The sequence below is a fragment of the Onychostruthus taczanowskii genome, unplaced genomic scaffold (genome assembly GCF_017590055.1).
Source record: "Onychostruthus taczanowskii isolate IOZ18803 unplaced genomic scaffold, ASM1759005v1 scaffold106, whole genome shotgun sequence".
NCBI lineage: Eukaryota > Metazoa > Chordata > Aves > Passeriformes > Passeridae > Onychostruthus > Onychostruthus taczanowskii.
The window spans coordinates 1912130-1932052 of NW_024497186.1; the positions used below are offsets into that span (position 1 = coordinate 1912130).

General features: G+C 54.6%; 1 protein-coding gene across 2 annotated transcripts in view; it reads right to left on the minus strand.

The window, feature by feature from the left end:
• The window catches only part of ADAMTS10 (ADAM metallopeptidase with thrombospondin type 1 motif 10), a 69154-nt gene extending 52192 nt beyond the window's left edge, over positions 1-16962 (minus strand). For both annotated transcript variants that reach the window (XR_005953584.1, XM_041417148.1), the window contains exons 1-2: positions 16724-16962; positions 2127-2436 (exon numbers count right to left, since the gene is read on the minus strand). Coding sequence is in view for 1 of the 2 variants with exons in the window: in XM_041417148.1 (XP_041273082.1) it covers positions 2127-2214 (88 nt within the window). In the remaining variant the exon portion in view is untranslated. The remainder of the gene's footprint in view (positions 1-2126; positions 2437-16723) is intronic.
• Positions 16963-19923: the final 2961 nt, after the last annotated feature.

Sequence of the window (19923 nt, forward strand, 5' to 3'; positions counted from 1 at the left end):
CCTTGGGGTGACAATGACTCAGGGGAAAATCTTATTTAATTTTCTCCCTGTGAGTTGTCAGGACATCTGCAGCTGCCACAGGGAGCTGCTGGCTCTGAGAACACAAAACAACAGCACCACCCCAACCTCCCCTGCAGTCAGAGCTGCAGGGGCTACAGGGGCACAGGGTCCTTGAAATGCCAATCTTGACATCAAAATAAGAGAGAGGGCCACCAGAATTCCCACAGTGGTGCTGAAAATGAGCAGGAGGAGAAGTCAGATGTCCCGATTCCCCAGCCAGGTCTTTGTCCATGACCCCACCCTGCCTTCCCAGCTCCCTGGATTGGTTTTTGTCATGTCAGCCTGGCTTAGCAGCTCCTCTTGGGGCCCTTGAGCTAAGCCTGTGTGGTGGCACCCAGGCTGTGCTGTGACAAGGGTACTGCCCCCAGCCCCTCCACCTGTGCTGGCACAGCAACGCAGCTCTGCAAGCTGCCAAACAAACTGGCACCCTGCAACCTCAGCAGAAACTCCTCCTGTTCAATTAAAATGTCCCAGGGACTGCCAGAATGGATCTGAGCAGAGATCTGGTGTTGGAGCCCTGGCTGCTGAGAATTTCAGATTTTCCGTGCTGCCAGGCACTGACCCCCAGGAGAACCCGGCATTTGACCTGAGGCTGTGGAGAAGGCTTCCAAAATGGAATGATAGAACTGGGACTGTCGGTGTGGAGTTTGAATAGAAGTGTGTGATATCACAGGGTGGGAAACTTAGAGTTGAAGGGTTTAGAATATAGTAATATATATAAAGCAAGATGGAGGTTTTAGGGTGGAGGCTGGTCCTTCTGCTTCACCTTCTTCTGCTTCGCCTTCTCCTTCTTATCTATGGGTTTGGGTGGTTTTGTGTAATTGGATAAAAAAGTTCACATTGTGGGCCATGGGTGGTTGGTTATTGGGTTAAAGTAAAAATAATTTAGGTGTCGTTTCTTAATTGGACAGTTTATCCTTAAAAGGCCTGTAGAGAGAGATGGGGCTCCATTTTAGTTTGTTAGAGTGCAGTGCTGTAGAACTCATTGTTTGTGAGACTGTAACATAGATAAGAACTGATGAACATCTGAGTCTGAACATGAATTACCATCTCCAGTGCTTTCAATCCCGACCCTGGAGAGGCAGAAAAGCAGCAAAGGAACTGACAATCTGGCTTTGTCTGACAGCCCTCAGCCCCAGCAGCTTGGGCTGAAATGGGAAATATCCATGTGCTGGACCAGGACAGCTCCTCCTCACTGAGTGTCCTCCTGAACCCCTCATGCCTGGAGGGTTTGAGCCTCCTGAGCCCTCATGGGAGGAGATTTTCCCTCTGTTCCCTCTGGAAAGTCTTCCTGTGCTTTCTGCGTCCTACTTGTTGTTTCCTGAGCAAGCAGGAGGGCCCTGGCTGCTCCAGGGTGGCTGAATTTTGCCTGGCTCCACAGCTCTCACCTTCAGAGCCTTCGCAGCCATCAGAAGCTCAGCCAGCTCCAAACTGCACTCTCACCACGGGGCAGCACTGGAAAGTTTCCTTTTCCTCTGTTTTCCAGTGTGAGAGCCTGACAGAGTGGTTTCCTTGGCCACCAGGAATGGGACAGCCCTTCCACCCTCTGGGATTAGGGTTGAGCTCCCATCCTTCCTGACCATAAACTCTCCTGGCACCTCTGCCTTGCCAGAATTAATTATTAGGGTTTTAACTTCCCATGCTCCAGCTTTTCCTCCATCCCAGCACCTCTCTGTGATGGGGCTGGGCAAACAAGGGTGACTTTTTGCACTTAGAAATGACTTCAGGCTTGGAAAAATTTGCTGTCGGAAGTGTTTTGTTTTCCTTCTTGCCTCTTTGCAGTCCACGTGGGCTTGGAAAAGAGTGAATCAGAGGGTGGTTTGTGTTCGCTGTGGTTACAAAGCACCTGGGACTCAGGGCTGGAGGCTCTGATCCTGACCTGAAAGGCACTTCCAGGAGGAAAAACGTGTGCAGAGCTGAGAATGAGGTGGTGTGTGAGAAGCTGGTGGTGCTGTGGGGCTGGACATTGCATCTCCTCAGGGATGGACACAACCAGAACCACTCTGGACACGAGCTAAACCACTACCCATCCCATCCCATCCCATCCCATCCCGTCCTGTCCCTACCTTGTGACTGGAAGGGGAAGCCGGGGAAGGTGCCCCCGGCCAGGCCGAGGGTGACGGTCCAGGTGAGGAGCCTCCAAGCTGTGGCCATGGTCAGCGCCGCTCGTGTCGGAGCAGGGAGATCTGTGCCGGCTGGGAGGGCGCTGTCCCCACATGTCTCTCCCTCGGCCACCCCTTATGTCCAGAGAGGAGTCCCGGGTCCCTCCGCAGGCATCCTCGGCCGCTCCGTGCTCTCCCGAGGCCGGCGGGGTGGGCAGTGCCAGGCCAGCACCGCGGGCTCAGCACGGGCTCGTCCCCAGCCCCGGCATCGCCCCTGCGGGGGAGACAGGAATGAGCGAAGGGATGGGGGAGAGGGACTTGAGGCGGGCAGGGGAATGAGGAAAGCGGGGTCCAGGAGTGGGATGGAAGGAGAGGAAAAGAGGAGAAAAGGATGGGAAGGGTTTGAGGATGGATTAACCCCGTCGGCTCCTGCTCCGCGCTGCACTCCCGGGGGTTCTCCCAGCTGGTACCTGAGGAAAGGAGCTCAGGATCAATGGGAATCCTTTATCCTGTGGCAGCACCCTCCGGGAAGAGCAGCCCCAAGAGTGCCCTGGGTCACCTGATCCCTTAAAGAGAGCAGGAAATAACAGCACTGGCAGGGGGGTGGTGAGCAGCAACCCAGAAATCCTCTCTGGGGCTTCCCCGGATTTCAAACACGCTTTAAGGACTGTCACTGCACGGAGGGAAGAGCACTTGCTCTCAAAGTGTACTGGCTGAACCTAAAAAAGTGATGGAAAACAAAGAACCCATTCAGGGAACTCACCCTCAACCCCATCCACAAATGGATCCCGAGATTCCAATCGCATTTGTTCTTTAAAACGCTCTGCTAATTGCTCCGGTGAAAGATTCCTGGCTCGCAGAGAATTTCCACTCGGTCTGAGGCGATTACATCAAACTCGAATCGTGCTGGGGACTTGCACAAAGCCTGTGGGGTTTTCTTCTCGCCCACCCACTTCATGAGTATGGGATGAGTGCAGCACATCCCAGAAAACCCCAAATATCCCAGCGGTGACGCTGCAGGGCAGCCCAGCAGCCAAACCCAAACCTCCCTGCAGGGGTGGCAGATAAAGACCCGCAGCAGAGGTGCAGATCCCAGGGGCTGGGGCAGGGCTGGGAAAGGCAGGATGAGATCCCCGGGATGAGCTCCCCATGAAAGGCAGGATGAGCTCTCCGGGAATAGTGGGATGAACTCCCCGGGAAAGGTGGGATGAGATCCCTGGGAATGGCGGGATAAACTCCCCAGGAAAGGCGGGATGAGCTCCCCGGGAATGGCAGGATGAGGTCTCGGGAATGGAGAGATGAGCTCCCTGGGAACGTGGGATGAGCTCCCGAGCATGGGAAGAGGCTGGAGTCGGGAGGAGGGTGCTCTTTGCAAAGGTGTCAGCAGCCAGGGCTGTGTGTGGTCCTCATCCAGTAAGGAAACGCTTAACCCCTGCCTTGCTGTGCTCTGGGCTGGTTTAAAGAGCCCAGGGCAGGGGGGCTGGGTCCTCCTGGGATCTGCCCTGCTCCCCTTCGTGTCCTTATGGGAATCTGAATCCCTGACAGTGAATTTCTGCTCCTGTTTTCCCATCTTTACTGTGCCATGAGTGGTATTTGTGCTGCAGGAATGACACCCAGCACAGCCCAGGGATGGTGTAGGGGAGGTACAAGGGGAAATCCAGGAGATTATTCCTGCCCCAAATTCATCATAGAAGTCACAGAATGGTTGGGGTTGGGAAGGACCTTAAAGCTCATCTCATTCCACAGGGGCAGGGACACCTTCCACTAGCCCAGGGTGCTCCAAGCCCCATCCAACCTGGCCTGGGACACTTCCAGGGATCCACAGGCAGCCACAGCTACTCTGGACAACCTCACAGGGAAGGATTTCTTCCTAAAAATCTCATCTAAATCTTTCCTCCTTCATCTTAAAGCCATTAACCTAAATTAATAGTTTTTTCCCCTACTAGGCAGAAACTGTGGGAGACGAAACACTCAGCTTTAAACACACTTCAGAGCTGCATAATTTAAAGACTAAAATTTTTCACTGCTTATTTACAGCTAAGAATGGCCAAAGATCCTCAGTGAGGCCTCGGCCTGGACTCCCCAGTCCCATCTGAGGCCACTTGCCAGGTGTTCCTCTGCAAAGCCCAGACACAATGCGAGGTGGCCACCAAAACTGAGCATCCTGTGAGTGGCCCTGAGAGAGGGACAACTCCCACCTTGGGCTGCTCCTTTTCCCTGGGACAGGTAAGGGGAGTCAGGGAGTGGGGGAAAGAGGGTTGGGGCAGGAATTGTGCCCCATTCAGCCCCCAAAAAGAGGATGTTGAGATCCGGTGACAGCATCACCTGTGGTGCCACCCCCGGGCTGTGGCACAGTGAGGGCAGAGCCAGGGCCAGGCAAGGCACGTGGGGGCTTCTCCGTGCCTGCTCCAGCTGTGGAAATTGGGCTGGAAAAGGGAGAAATTGAAAGCAAATCCCTCTCCTAAATCAGCATTTTTCAGTATCTCCCAAAGCTCGCGATTCCAGCTCTTCAATCCTGTCACGGCTCCAAAGCCCACGGAGCCCAGCTAAAGTGTATTTTCTCCTGGGCTTCACACGACTGATTTCCCCTGTTTTCCAGCTGTCAAACCCTTTTCCTCCAGGCTTCCCGTCCTCCCCCCCGCCTCTTCATGACCCTCCGCGGTGCCCCCGTGTCCCCCCTGCCCTTCCCGGCCGCTCAGCATCCCCCGGAACCGCGGCCGGGAAGGATCCCCGGCGCCAGGAGCCCGCAGCCTTGACCTTGGGGGAAGGAGACGCGTTGGGAGCAGCACGAGGCAGGAATTACAGCTGCAAAATTCCTGCGGGCCGGGCTGGAGGAAGGGCCCGGCTGCGATCCCTCCCTGCAGGCAGCAGGGAAAACACGGCCCCTTCCCGGCGGGGCTGCATTCCCAAAGCCCCAGGAGCAGGAGGAGCACCTGGAGGAAGGTGTTCTCCCCATGGGTGAATCCTGCTCTTCTCCTTGTGGGTGGATCTGGCTCTGAGGAGCACCTGGAGGAAGGTCCTGTCCTCACAGGTGGATCCTGCTTCTCTCTCCACGGGTGGATCAGGCTCCAAGGAGCAGGAGGAGCACCTGAAAGAAGATGCTCTCCTCACAGGTGGACCTTGCTCCTCTCCCCGTGGGTGGATCCAGCTCTGAGGAACAGGAGGAAGGTGCTCTCCTCACAGGTGGACCCTGCTCCTCTCTCCACGGGTGGATCAGGCTCCAAGGAGCAGGAGGAGCACCCGGAGGAAGGTGCTGTCCTCACAGGTGGATCCAGCTCGGGAGAGCAGGAGGAGCACCTGAAGGAAGGTGTTCTCACAGGTGAATTCTGCTCCTCTCCCCATGGGTGGACCCAGCTCTGAGGAGCAGGAGGAGCACCCGGAGGAAGGACCAGGACCCAGAGGAGCACTGGTGCTTCCATCCCTACCAAGTTTTCCATAACCTCACTGCAGCTCGCAGGACGATCCCGAGGATGGCGGAGCCTCAGCGGGACACAGTGCTGCCACGGGCGGGGCCGGGGGAGCTGGGGACAGCTCGAGGACAGCTTGGGGACAGCTCAGGGACACGGCGTGACCTCTCCGGTCTCGTGCCTCCCTCGCTTGGGCCGCTTCCGATCTGCTCCTTCCCAAGGAATTCGCTGTCCTTGGCAGGCTCGGCTCGGGCTGACGCTCCCGGCTCCCCCTGCCAAGGGTGGCTTTGGCCACGTGAACCCGGGCGACACGGGGGACAATGCCACCACAGCGGCCAGCTCACCTCCTGCCACCCCGAGCAGCGCCGGGAAGGAAGGGGCTGGGAAAGGGGGTGAAATTCCAGCTGGGATGGAGCGAGGGGAGAAGAAGGAGCGAGGCAGAGGAGAGCTGCTCCCAGCTCAGACAGAACTCCCGGCAAGCCCGGCTGCTGGGCCGGCTCCAGGCAGCGCAGGGGAAGGTAATAGGAAGCAGATGGGCGATGCTCGGGGCCAAGAGGAAGGTTCAAGGTGCCTCCTAGTGCAGGGAAGAGGAATTTAACTGCTTTTAAAGATGCAGGGCCCGGCGGCTTCCAGGTTTCTCATCCAACTTTTGCAAATTATGAGCTCAGGTGTCCTTTTCCCTTTTTTTTTTTTTTTTTCCTGAGGGAGAAATAAATACAAACACAGATTTCTGCTTCCAGCTACCCCCAGAGGGAGGAAATACTTTCAGTGCACCCCTTGCCAGGCCTTCCACTGACATCTTTCAGACATGGGAGCACTGGGAGCAGTGGAGAAGTGAGAGCAGCACCCCAGTGGGAGCACTGGGAACAGTGAGAAAGCAGTGGGAAAACAGTGGGAGCAGGACCCCACAGCTGCACCGCCCCAACAGCATTTCTGGGCTGTGTTATTTTAAGGAACAAAAGCTTCAAGGTTCTTTTATTCTTGTGTAAAATGGGGAATTGACACCACCCTATAACCATATTGGGGTTATCATGGAGCCACATCTCAAAGCTCGGTCCCTTTTTGGCCCCAGGTGCCCCCTGACCCTCCCAAGGGGCTGCTCAGCCCCACAGCAGCCCTGGCAGCCCCTACAAACAGCACCACAGGGGTTTCTGCTCCTCCAGCTCCTCCAGCCTGGGAGTTGTTCCACCAGGTCAAAGTTTATCTCTGGGGGAAGAGCTGTCAGCCCCAGGCTGGCCCCATGGGCCTCATTTTCTATGGAATCCAACTAAAACACAGCAGGGACTGCAGGAGACTGGCAGGGGCTCAGGGGCTGTGCCAGTGCAGCCAGGGCACTTGGCAGCAGCAGCAGGAGTGGGGTTTTCAGGATTTCCTGGAAAAAGGACCCACATGGGTCCCCTGCTAGCCACGGTGGGCTCTCCCCTGCTGCTGGGCTCCCAGCTGCCCTCCAGGACACACAACAGCCCTTTAGTGCCTGCATCTCCTGGGTGCTGCTCCTAAAGTCACCTGAAGAACAGTGCCCCTGTCACCTGCCGTGGCTGCTTTGTGGAGGTGACGCCTCAGGTTTGAGCTTTTCTATTTTTCAGGTTCTGTGCTGCTTTAGTGTGTGGGTCTGGGTTCACATCAGGGGATGGTGAGCTCTCTGCACAGAGCAGGGAGACAAAACAATTCCTGCTCTAGCTGGGCAGGACAAAGGACAAAGGATCCAAATCTCAGGCCCAAGAGCACAAACAACGTGGAATGAAGAGAGAAAAACAAGAAGGATGGGACTGCATGGGCTGGAGCTGGAATTGGACAATGAACTCCAATGTGCAAATGGAGCAGAACTGATCAAATTGACAGATCCCATGGCGAGCTGTCCATTTTGTGGCCATTTTGGTTCATCTTGGGTGCAGCCCTGGCTGGACTCTTGTGCTGCCCAAGGTGGATCCTTTTAATTGAGGCCTTTTAATAAATCCCTGTGTTATTCTTTAACTCTGTCTAGTCTCTGTTCTAAGTCAGCCTTCACAATGCATCAGAGGGCCACAGATTTTGGCTGTAAAGCCTCAGCTGGAATCAACTTTCACCCTTCCAGTGAAGATATTTTTCCTCATATCCAATCTGAACATCTCCTGGGTTAATTTGTGTCTGTGTCCCATTGCTTGTTCCCTGGGAGCAGAGCCCAACCCCACTGGCTGTCCCCTCCTGTCAGGGAGTTGTGCAGAGCCAGAAGGTCCCACCTGAGCCTCCTTTTCTCCAGGCTGAGCCCCTTCCCAGCTCCCTCAGCTGCTCCTAGTGCTCTAGAATTATCAAATCAAAGATCATGGAACATCCTGAGCTGGAGGGACCCTCAGGGATGCTCAGCCCAGCCCCTGTCCCTGCCCAGCCACCCCAACACGCCCACCCTGAGCACCCCTGGCAGCGCTGTCCAAACGCTCCTGCAGCTCTGGCAGCCTTGGGGCCGGGACCATTCCCTGGGCAGCCTGGGCAGTGCCAGCACCCTCGGGGGCAAGAACCTTTCCCTGAGCTCCATGCCAAGCCCTGGCACAGCTCCAGCCCTTCCTGGCCTCCTGTCCCTGTCCCAGAGCAGAGCTCAGCCCCTGCCCCTCTGCCTCCCCTGGGGAGGAGCTGCAGCCCCCGAGGAGCCTCCCCTCAGTCTCCTGTGCTCCAGCTGAACGAGCCAAGTGCCCTCAGCTGCTCCTCAGAGCCTTCCCCAGCTCCGTGTCCCTCCTTTGGGCACTCTCCAACAGCTGAGGATCCTTCTGATCTCGTGGTGCCCCCAGCCCTGGAGGTGAGGCTGCCCCAGTGCAGAGCAGAGTGGGACAGTCCCTCCCTGGCCCGACCAGCAATGTTCAAACCCTTCTCATCATCTCTACATCCCTGCTCCTCCTCACCCCTCTCTCTGCACTCCCCAGGGCCTGGCAGGGGCAGGTCCCTCGCAGCTGCTGCTGCATTTCTGTGTTATCTGGGGGGGTCTCAGCCCCTGCACTCCCCGGGGCTCTGGGTGTTCCGAGCGTGCTCAGGCACACCCAGCTCCCGGCTCCGGGCAGGTCCCCGCACGTTCCCGAGGATGGAACACAGAGCCCCGCTCCCCCAGCAGGCTGCTCCTCCCGCGGCACGGGCTGAGCACGTGGGGGATGCAAAACTGCCCGAGAGACCTCCCCGGCTTCCAGCAGGAGAGCGTCCTGATAGTCCCGACAAAATATTTGGCTGGGCTGCCAAGTGGAAACATGCTGAGCTGCAGATGGTAGAAGTCTCCCCCCGCAGTCATCTCGCCAGCACGACAGGACTTCCTCTGGGAAGTCATTTCTCAGCTCTAGGGCAGCACTAGGGGTTAAACCCACAGAAATCAGCGTTTTTACTGCCAGGAGCATCAGCAAACTGCGAGAAAAGGGTTAAAGTCACAGGTCTGCAGAACACAGAATAACAACTTGAGCCATAACCTGCTCTGCTGCTCCAAGTGTGGCCTCTCTGAGGCCACGGCGAGTGAAGAATTAGAAACACGGAGTTATCCCTGTTCCCAGAGCCCTGCAGCCTCCAGCCCCGGGGTGGCTCCTGCCTGCACAGCCACCCTTTGGCTGCCCTGCAACCTCTCTGCTCGCCCCTGCCATCCATCCCAGCAATGCCAACTCTGCCTGTCCCTTCCCTGCTGACCCCCTCGGGGCTGGGAGGGGGCCCGGGATGCTCAGTGCAGCCCCCCTCGCTTTCGAGGGCTGATTCACCTCCCCCAGGAGCTGTTCTTTGCACACCCCAGTGACTGCGGGGGCCCATTTCAGCTTCCCAGGAGGGAAGGTGCCTTTTTCACACCGTTCAAATCAGATCCAACCCCATCCAAAGGCGCTCCCCAGCAATGTGGGAAAAACAGACCGACACTGCCAGTGTGACCCTGAGAGCTGAGGGGTCTCACCCGGGTCTCTGTCCCCCTGCCAGCACCCCGGTGCCAGCCTGGGTGCCAGGGGCACACTCTCCCTGCCTTTGGGGCACCAGCTCCCTCTTCCAGGCCCTCCGTGGTGCTCCACAGCCGGCCCTGCTGTGCTCTGGCCGGGCACACCCTGCATCCCTTTGTACAGCAGCTTCACGGGGCTTTGGGCTCACTCCAGCACTGTGTGGGAGGAGGGTTTTGATTTTTTTTTTTTTTTTTCAAAACACGATAACTATTTTACAGTCAAATCTATTCAGTGCAATCTTGGTGAGGAAAGGGCTGAATCCCCGCCTCACTCCTCTCCAAAATCTTTAATTTTGCCAGCAAAGGGGCAAAAGGAGCTTGTGCCAAAGCCAGGGCAGGGAGAGGAGAGCTGGGAGCAGCGACCTCGCTCTGACACCGCCTGCTTGGCTCTCTGGAAATCCTATCCCTGTGTTACATAAGGACCTGGCCCTATCTGGAACGCCGGGGTCATTGCACTTCTCCAAGTGTGGTAAAATGCTTGGAGGTCCTCAGCAGGAAAGCGGGAGGGAAGTGCCAGCTCGGGTCCTCCTCGGGATGGGGAGCTGGGCCTGGGGCAGGGCTGGAGCTGCCAGAGCAGTGCCACAATTCCAGCCAGGTGGGCACCGAGATTTCAGCCCTCCCATCCTGGGACTCCTCCTGCTTTCGGGAGAGGACTCCACCAGGCAGGTCCACTCTCAGACGGGATTTATGCAATAGTTTGGAGCCTCTCCATGTGACCCAGACTTGCTGGCGCTCTGCCATCGTTCTCCTCGCTGGCTGCAGCCAGGCACAGAGCGGCGGGATTAGAGAGAGGCCGGGCGGTCATTAGCGGCGGGCCAGTCATTAACGGCGTGTTAGTCATTAACGGCGTGCCAGTCATTAACGGAGTGCCAGGCATTAACGGTGCATCCCCCGCCGCACAGGGACACACATGTCCCATGAGTGAAGGGACACGCATGTCACCCACATGCACCCAGGGCACAGCTGCAGCTACTTGTGTGCAAGGGGACCGGGATACGTGGAGTTTTTATGCGGATTAAACGCTATTTGCACATGGATACACGTTATCTGCATGTGATAACACGTTATCACCATGAGGAAACACGTTATCTGCGTGGGGATCGATATTATCTGCATGGGGATAGATATCTGCACATGGATACATGTTACCTGCATGTGATAACACGTTATCAGCATGAGGAAACACATTATCTGCATGGGGATCGATATTATCTGCACGGGCACACATATTCTGGGCATGGACACATGTTATTTGCATGTAATAACATGTTATCAGCATGAGGATACATGCAATCTGCATGGGAATAGATCTTATCTGCATGGGGATAGATGTTATCTGCACACAGATACACGTTGATAGCTCTTTGTCTGAATACACTACCTGCAGACAGGTAGTGGTGCCCACCCCCCCTGTACCCTGCCATCCATGGAATACAGATATTCCATGCACAAATGCCGTTTTTACACCTTGCATCTCCGTGGCTCCCTCTGCCCCCGTGAAATGCTCCGTCTGTGTGGGGTTCAGCACAGCCAGGAGAGAATCCAGACCTCCTGGGTCTGTGCACAGGCAGCTCTCCCTGTGCTCCTGCTGCTCCTCCCGGCACGGAGCAGCACCAGGGCTCTGCCAGGAAAGGGCTCTGGGAAAGGCCGGGAGTGCTCACCCCTCGGAGCGGGCAGGGAAGCAGAGGCAGATCCAGCCACCTCCATCCCGGCAGGGCCGGCTCATCCCCATCCCGGCAGGGCCGGCTCCTCTCTCCATCCCGGCACGGCTGGCTCCTCCCCATCCTGGCGGGGCTGGCTTCTCTCCATCCCGGCACGGCTGGCTCCTCCCCATCCTGGCGGGGCTGGCTTCTCTCCATCCCGGCACGGCTGGCTCCTCCCCATCCTGGCGGGGCTGGCTTCTCTCCATCCCGGCACGGCTGGCTCCTCCCCATCCTGGCGGGGCTGGCTTCTCTCCATCCCGGCACGGCTGGCTCATCCCCATCCCGGCACGGCTGGTTCCTCTCTCCATCCCAGCACTGCTGGCTCCTCTCCATCCCGGCAGGGCTGGCTCCTCTCCATCCTGGCGGGGCTGGCTTCTCTCCATCCCGGCACGGCTGGCTCATCCCCATCCCGGCACGGCTGGTTCCTCTCTCCATCCCAGCACTGCTGGCTCCTCTCCATCCCGGCACGGCTGGCTCATCCCCATCCCAGCAGGGCTGGCTCATCCCTCCATCCCGGCAGGGCTGGCTCCCGCAGCTCCCCTCCAGCCGTCTCGGTGCTTACACAACCCAATCCCGCAGGGCACCGAGCCCTGGGCTTGCACAAAGACAAACACCCTGGTGTGCCAAGAGTGAGCTGGGCTCACCTGTGTAACCAGGAGGGAGCTGCTCCGTGCTGTGAGCCCCAGCTGAGGCAGGGTTATGTGGTTTATGCAGCTCCAGCTCCCAGGCAGCTGTCACAGCTCTCACACCGAGTGTCGCACCTAAAATTTGGCTCTTTGTCAGCCACGCTGTAGGATAGGGCCATACCCCAGTACAGAATGGTTTGGGTGAGAAGGGATCTTAAAGCTCATTTAGTTCCACTCCCCTGCCATGGCAGGGACACCTCCCACTGTCCCAGGCTGCTCCAAGCCCTGTCCAGCCTGGCCTTGGGCACTGCCAGGGAGCCAGTGGCAGCCACAGCTGCTCTGGGAATTCTATCCCAGCACCTCCCCACCCTCCCAGGGAACAAAACATGTCTGTTTATCAGGCTGGACGTGCTACAGGGGAGGGCACAGTCTCCCTACAGCCCCTGTCACCAGGTGCCAAACCTTGTGCACCCACAGTCTCAGGCTGGAGATGGAGAGACAGGAGAACTCTGCCGAGCTTCCCAAGAAAAGTCTCTGAGGTGACTCCTGCTGCCCAGCAGAGCTGGGAGAAGCACTGAGGGACCTGCAGTGAGCCCAGGGCTCAGCAGCTCCTTCTGTCACTGTCACAGCACAGCCTCAGCCAGCACTGCCCCAGCAATGGCCAGTCCTGGCCAGGGGGATGGATCCACAGCATGGCCCAGCTCCAGCTCCCCTCAGGCTGAGCTGGTCCTGCCAGGCTGAATTAAAGAATAAGTGAGGTTGGAAGCCACACAAGGGGGTCTCTGGTCTCATCCCACTCTCAGAACTGAGTTCCCTTTGTGTTAGATTTGGACCTCACAGCCCAGCCTGTCTCAGAGGGGCACAGGGGGAAATGCAGGGAGCTGTGGAGTGGGACGCTAAAGCAGCAAAGCCAATTTGGACCTGCCTGTCCTCCCAGGAAAACAGAACCAGTCAGAGAAGGGATGATACAGAGAAAGTGTCCTTCCAGAGCAGAACAAACTAGGGAGGGATTTGGTGACAGCCAAGGTAACAGTGGGTGCAGGGCCATGGGATCACCCCAGGGTCCCCTCAGGGCAGGGCAGTGACCATGGCAGAGGCACCCACAGTCCCAAGCCTGGTCACTCTGATACCTTGGGTTTTAGGCTTTTCTGTTCTGTTTTGGTGTGCAGCTTTTAGCTTTATATTAAGGATATATATAGGATATATAGGATATATATATATATCCCCTAGAACCTATATATATATATAAATAGATAAATATTAAAAAATATAAATATAAATCCCATATCTTATATATATCTATATATCTATATATCTATATATCTATATCTATATCTATATCTGTATCTATATCTATATCTATATATATCTCCTGTATCAAATATCCTATATATAGGATATAAATAGGATATATATGTAGGACATAGGATTTATACTAGGATCTTTTCACTGGTGAAGACAAAACAATCCTATTCTAGATGGAGACTCAAGGGCAATCTCTTCAAGCTTCAGGCCCAAAGCACAAACAATGTGAAAAGAGGAGGGCAGGTAAGCAAGCAAGAAGGATGAAACTTCATCACTGTAAGGTATTAATTGGATGGTTAACTCCTGCATGCAAATGGACTAAAACTTATAAAAATGAGAGATCTTGTGACCAAGCCCTTTTTGCTTCCATCTTGGAGCCCCCTGGGCAGAGCCACGGCTGTGCCTCCAGCACTGCCAGGGTGTGGCCTTGGAAGGCACGGCAATAAATCCACTTTATTCCTCTGAATTCCCTCTAGCCTCTCTTCCAGCTCCTCAAGGCATCACCCCCATGCCAGGGGAGCCCTGCAGGAGCAGGGATGCCTCCTGTGGGATGAAGCCTTGCAGAACCCTTGAGCTGTGGGATCCTTCCAGCCCTTCCAGACCTGCAGATCGTGTCCAGGCTCTGGCTCCTTGGGAGCTCTAGGAGATCTGCTGGGCAGAGATTTTGGGCCCTTTTCCCCTTCCTGTAGGTTCTTTACTCAGGGAAACGTGGCCCAGGTGGTGTGGCCCAGATGCAGCTCCTTCCTCCATGGCTAGGGAATGAAGAGTCCTTAACCCTGACAGGACTGAACTCGTCCTCTGCATTTACATTTTGGAGAAAGCCACTGCCCACCAAGGTCACAAATCCCACAGGAGGAGGCCAGGAATTCGCCTGCCAGTTTAGTTCATTTGGGACCAATATTATAAGTGTTTGAGTTCAGAAAGATTTGCAGGACTGCACAGGAATAGATTAATTTAAAGTAATTTTTCCTTTTAAATTAAGCTACGATGTAAGAGTAGGAAACACAATATTGATAATTGTGATAAACAGAAGTGTGAAGCTGTGGATGTCCCATCCCTGGAAGTGTCCAAGGCCAGGTTGGACAGGGGTAGGACTGGATAAGCTTTAAGGTTCCTTCCAACCCAAACCATTCCATGATTCCATGAAAGACTCTGAGTAGTCAGACATGGAATATCCCAAACATTTCCCAGCCTGGGAGGATGCAGAAGGTGAGAGAAGAGCAGCAATGGAGCAGCTGGATGGAGACCATGCACTGATGTTGCTCCACTGAAGTCAGACAGAGCTAAAACATTCCAGCAGTTTCCCAGTGGAGACTGTCCCAACCCTTCAGCTGCCTGCAGACTTCACTGAAGGCCCTCACAGGAACCAAGATGGGAAAGTTGGCTTGGATGGTGTCCCTATAAACCTCCCTCAGTGCTGGAAAACAAGGCTGCATCCAGGCTGGTGGTTTTCCATGTGTCTCTCTCCCACATGGGACCCAACCTGCTCACCTGGGAAATGTTTGTAACTCCTCACCCTGCAAACATTTCCTACAGTGGTGGGGTCAGGCAAACACCTCTGTGCCTTGGGTGCCTTCAGCACACCTGAGCTGACATCACCCAGCCCACTGTTTCTGAAAACATGATGGGTTTGGTCCCAATCCTGCTTGTTCTGAGCCCATCTTGTGTTAACCCAAGACTGAGGCAGGGCAGGACGTGACCAGCACATCCTGCACTGCTCCCAGCTCAGAAGGAATTCATTGCTGGAAACTTGGCAAGAAAAGTGGGCTTTGGAGTCGGGGGTTTCAGATAAGCTGGAGATTAGGGTTTGCATGGAATCATCCCGCTTGAGGACCCTCCATGGAGCTGCTCCTTCGGGAAGAGGAGCCCGGGCTGCCCCTAGACCGGGATTCCATGGAATGGTGAGAACAGCTTCTCCTCCCCAGCAGTCCCTGGGTGGCCTGGAGCCACGGGTGATAAGAGAGCCTCTCATGTTTCAGGTTGGAGGAACAGACACTGTTTATGTCGAGCAGCACCACCTTCCTCCCCTCAGGGCTCCTCTTCAGCCTCCCTGCGGCTGCTCAGGCCCGGCTTATCGGGGCCTCCCGGTGCCAAAGGAAACAGCTCAGCCCCCCAGCCTTATCCGGGCCGAGCTGATTTGCAGGAGATGACAGCACCTTTCCCATTCCCCGCGTGGGGAATGCAGCTGGAGCCGCCCCAAAGAGGCGCCGGGAGGTTTTTGGGATCTCGGGAGGAGGAGGGGAGCAGAGGGTGCTGCCCTGGGGCCAAGCAGGAACAGAGGGAGGCTGAGGATGGAGCAACTGGAGCACTCAGCACGTTCCATATATGGAGAAACTTTGGGAACAACCTCCTGAGGGCTGCGGGAAGCCTCACTGATGGAGGCATCTTGGAGCAGTCCCGGCAAGGCTGGTCCCAAGTGGGGGAAATTCCCGGTGCTGGGAATCACCTGGGTGTCCCACAGAGCGTTTCCCCTTCCACCTGAGGGAACAGAGGCTCCTCAAAGCCCTCCCTGCCATGCCCAGCATCCCACCCTGGCACCACTGGGCGCTGCTAAGGAGGATAAAACCAGAAGGAGCACGACCAGAAGCAGAGATCTGCTGGTCTCCAGCGCCGGGGATGTTGGCAGGGATTGCAGCAGGAACACAAATGCCCCCCAAGGTTTGCATCTTGAGCACAAAAAAGTCCCCAGAAATGGGCCTCGCTGTGAAATTTTACATTTACCTGCCCCCAGCACAGCTCCACACTTTCCCCTGGGTTGGTTCTTCCCCTCTGGAAGATATTTGCCAAGGTTGTTTTATAAACTCCTTTCTATTTATAGCCCAGCTCCTTCAGCTCTAATGAGATAATCTTCTGGCATCTCACCACCACTAATATTTACTTTGATGTTTAAAATAACATCTTCTGAGGGATCGATTTTTAAAAACAAGTAATTTAAAAAGCACCTTTAAATCATAATCAAAGCAAAGAAAGAACCGAGCAGAGCAGTGGGGCCGAGCTCCTGAGGATGCACAAAGTCAGTGACACTGCAACTTTTTCAGGGCAGACTTTTATAATCCTCTGAGCACATCAGGAGGGAGAGAGGCATTGGCAGCTCCTGAAGATGGAGAGAGAGACAGGGAAAGAGGGAGAGGGAGCGCGGGCTGTGTTTATTCTCAGGAATGAAGGCAGCAAGGAATGTTTCATTCTGCAGCAGGGCTTGGAGCTGCTGCTCTCTGTAACTGAGAGCTTCGCCCCGGGCAGCTCAGCAGAGCAGATTTGGGGTTTAGAGAGGCAAACATTCGATCCCGGGGTTAATACAATTAAAAAGAGGGGCTGGGGGAGGCGAGGGAGGCAGAACCAGAGCCCGGCTCCCGCTGCCTGCAGCCACTTTGAAACACAAGCCTGCGTTTTTATGGAAACTCTGAATGTTGGAGAAGGGTGAACATGGTTTTCATTCTCATAAATGTTTTTCCAGCGTGCAAGGCTCTCCGGGCTCATTCCTTCTCCAGGGAGACGGTTCTGATTTCAAAGAACATTCGCGTTCCCTCCACCCCAGACCACCCCACTCCAACCTCAAAGAGTCTCCTCTGGAAAATTATTTTAAAGAGCGTTTTACCTTTTTGAGTGCTTTCCCTTCTTTCTTCTTCTTTTTTTTTTCTCCCCTCCTTTTAATTCCTTCAGCTTCTCTTTTTTTTTTTTTTTTTTCCCTCTTCTTTTACCCAGCAGCAGCCAAAAGCTCCTCTCTCCCCTCAGCCCTGCTTGTGTCAGAAAGTTTCCAGGCTGAGGGTTTGTCTTGCCTTCCTTAAGAAACTTCTTCTGTCAGACCCAGGCAGAGCTGGAGTTGGAGGCTTTGCTAAAAAGTCTCCTTTCAGGAAGTGAGCAGTAATAAGAGAGTGGCTCGGAGGCAGCACATGGATAGGGGCTGCTCGAGAAAAAAAAAAAAAAAAAAGAAGAAGAAGAAGAAAGAAGAAGAAGAAGAAGAAAAAAACTTTGCTCAGGAATTTTGCCAGGATTATCCAAAAGAAAAAAAAAAAAAAAGAAAATCCCCAAACCCACAAAGCTGGAAAAGTCCCGCCCTGAGTGCTGACATCAGTGCAGAAGGCAGGTCTTGGCTGGAGCAGTATAAAACTAGTCAGCCTTTCTGTGGAGGAGCAGGGAGGGAGCTTGGGGCAGCCCTGGAGGCGATGCTGGGGCTCCCCTGTGGATAAAACATCCCAGGAAAAGCCAGAAGGGAAAGAGGCCGTGCTGCTGGTGGCACACAAAGCAGATAAAGCAAGCCTGCCTTGGCTTTGGTTTGGTGTTTTTTTATCCCCCCCAACAACAAACAACACCCCCACGGTGCATTTTAACCGGAGCTTTCCCAGTGCTTTTAAAAACGCGGGGAGAGCGTGAGGAAGCGGCTTGAAAGGCTGCACAGCAATGGCAGGGGCTGGCCGTGAATCGAAAAAAAGCCCTCAAGAACTCGCCAGTGCTTTCAGAAGCGCCTTCCCCCTGCAGTTACATCATTCCTGCCCCGCTGGCTGCGGGACCGCGGCATGCTCCTGCCCCCTGCCACCGTGGAGTGTCCCTCCGAGCACAGAATAACCCCGGGAATAACCAAAGAACCCCCTCGCAGGACACCTCAACAACAAACGGCAGGAGCTCGTGTCCTCCTTCCTTCTGAAGGCGGCTCTGGGATTTCAGAGCCGAGTTTGTGAGCCTTGGTGGAGAGAGAATTACCTGGCAGTGCTGCAAACGCTGGAAAAATGAGCCTTTTCCGAGCTGCCCTGCTTTTTCCTGGGAAGAGAGAGGGGCCCTGGGGAAGGACACAGGGGAAGGATGGAAGCACCAGGGTGAGGATGGACCCCCAGCCTGAGCCCTTGGTGGGGACAGAGCAACCCCAAAACCACCCTGGCATTGCCTTTTCCTCCAGGAGGATTTGAATGAAGAGTTAAGGGGTGAAAGGTTGGCAGGGGGACATGCAACATATTAAAAAAAAAAAAAGACACATATTAAATATTAAATATAATAAAATAACACTTTAAGTATATATTACTTATATAGATTAACTATTATATTAAACATTAATTAAATTTATAGATTAAACAAAATATTAAATATATATTAAATAAATGTATTACATATTATATTAAATATATATTAAAATATATTATATATGTATTAAAACAAACCCCAGGACAGGATTGCAGGGGAGCTCTGGGAGAGCAAGACAGGATCTGCATCCCTGGGCAGTTGGTGTGGATGCCAAGTGCAGGACAGCCCTGGCAGCCTCGTGTCCTGCCCTGACCTTTGCAGGCACAGCTGGTGCCAAAGCCACGGGACACAGCCCTGGGCAGCCAGAACTCCTGGCCACGGTCCCTGGTGCCACCCAGGCTGCCCCAGCAGCCACCAGACCATGAGATGGGCATGGAGAAAGAAAAAAGCCTCAAAGGCTTGGCCAGCCCTGTGTCCTGATGGGATGCTGGCCCAAAAAAAAAAAAAAAAAAAAAAAAAGGATGAAGGGAAAAAGCAAGAAGTTGTGGTACTTTTTGTGGTGGATCCCCCTAAAACGTCTGCTATCAGCAAAGCAGGATGAACCTGACCTGGAGCTGCACCAGCCCTAATTCATGTTCTGCCATAAATTTGGTTTTTGGAGCCCTCTGAACTCCCCTCCTGGGAAGGAGCAGCAGCAGGAGATGCCCAGGAGGGACCCCCTGAGTCCCCCTGAGTGCCTGGAAGGTTTGCTGATCCAAATAGCCCAGGAAAAACAGGATAAACATCCTTTGCTCTCAGGAGGAGCTGGCTGAGGGTGGGAGATCACAGCCCCCAGCTCCACTCCAGCCACTCTCTCTGTGCAGACTGGAAAGGGCTGGCTCTGTACTGGAAAAAAAGAGTTCAAAAGGGACTGGGATTGATTGCTGGGCTGGATTTTGGGCCAGTTCCCTGGCTGGGTGGACAGAGTGGTTTCCTTCCTCCCCAGGCCACGCTGGCCATTGTCTGAGCCCCCAGAGCACACCCAGAAAAGAGCAACTGAACAAAATATTTGGGGTTTAATTGAATGGTGCTGCTGCTGGCCAAGGAAAAACTAATTGCTGCAAGTGTGGCCTGGTGCCATTCCAGGGGTGTTCTGTCTGCTGGAACTTGTCTCAAACACACTCAGTGTGGAATGAACAGGGACAGAGGGGCAGATTTCCTTCCCCAGAGAGTGGGTCTGTTCTGCCAGACCTTTGGAAAACTTGTTTTCCCCTGATTCACAGGGTTTCCAGCCCCTCCTGGGTGGTAAATACAGAGTCAGACTCTCCTGACTTGCAAGGAAAATTCCCCCAGCCCTGTACCCCAACCCAGCAGTGCTCTGAGCACCCTCAGATTTGTACCAGACCAGCTCCAAAAATGGGCTTTACTCCAGTTCTAACCTGTCTCTGAGGAGGGGATGGAGCAGCACAACCCTGACAAGACAAGACCTCCATCACCTGCACAAATCCTGGAAAACTAATGCTGAAACAACCAGAGGCTCTCAGCAAAGAGGAGGAGGTGATAAACAGCATAAATAATAGAAATTTTCAGTCCCCGAGGTTGCTAGAAAGTTTATTTTTCAGATTAGTTTGGTATCAGAAAAATCTGAAAATCTGCCTGAAAAAATGGCTTAATGGGGCAACAAACAACCCCCCCATTAAATCTCCAAAATCACCCGGCTGCTTCCTCTCCCTAGGATGAGGAGACGAGGCTGAATTTCCATCAGAGATTTGCAATCCTCGCTGTCCGGGGGGATGGAGAGGAGCCGGGAGCAGCTCGGTGGCACTGCACCCTCCTGTGGCTGCAGGGAGCGGCTGGGGCTGC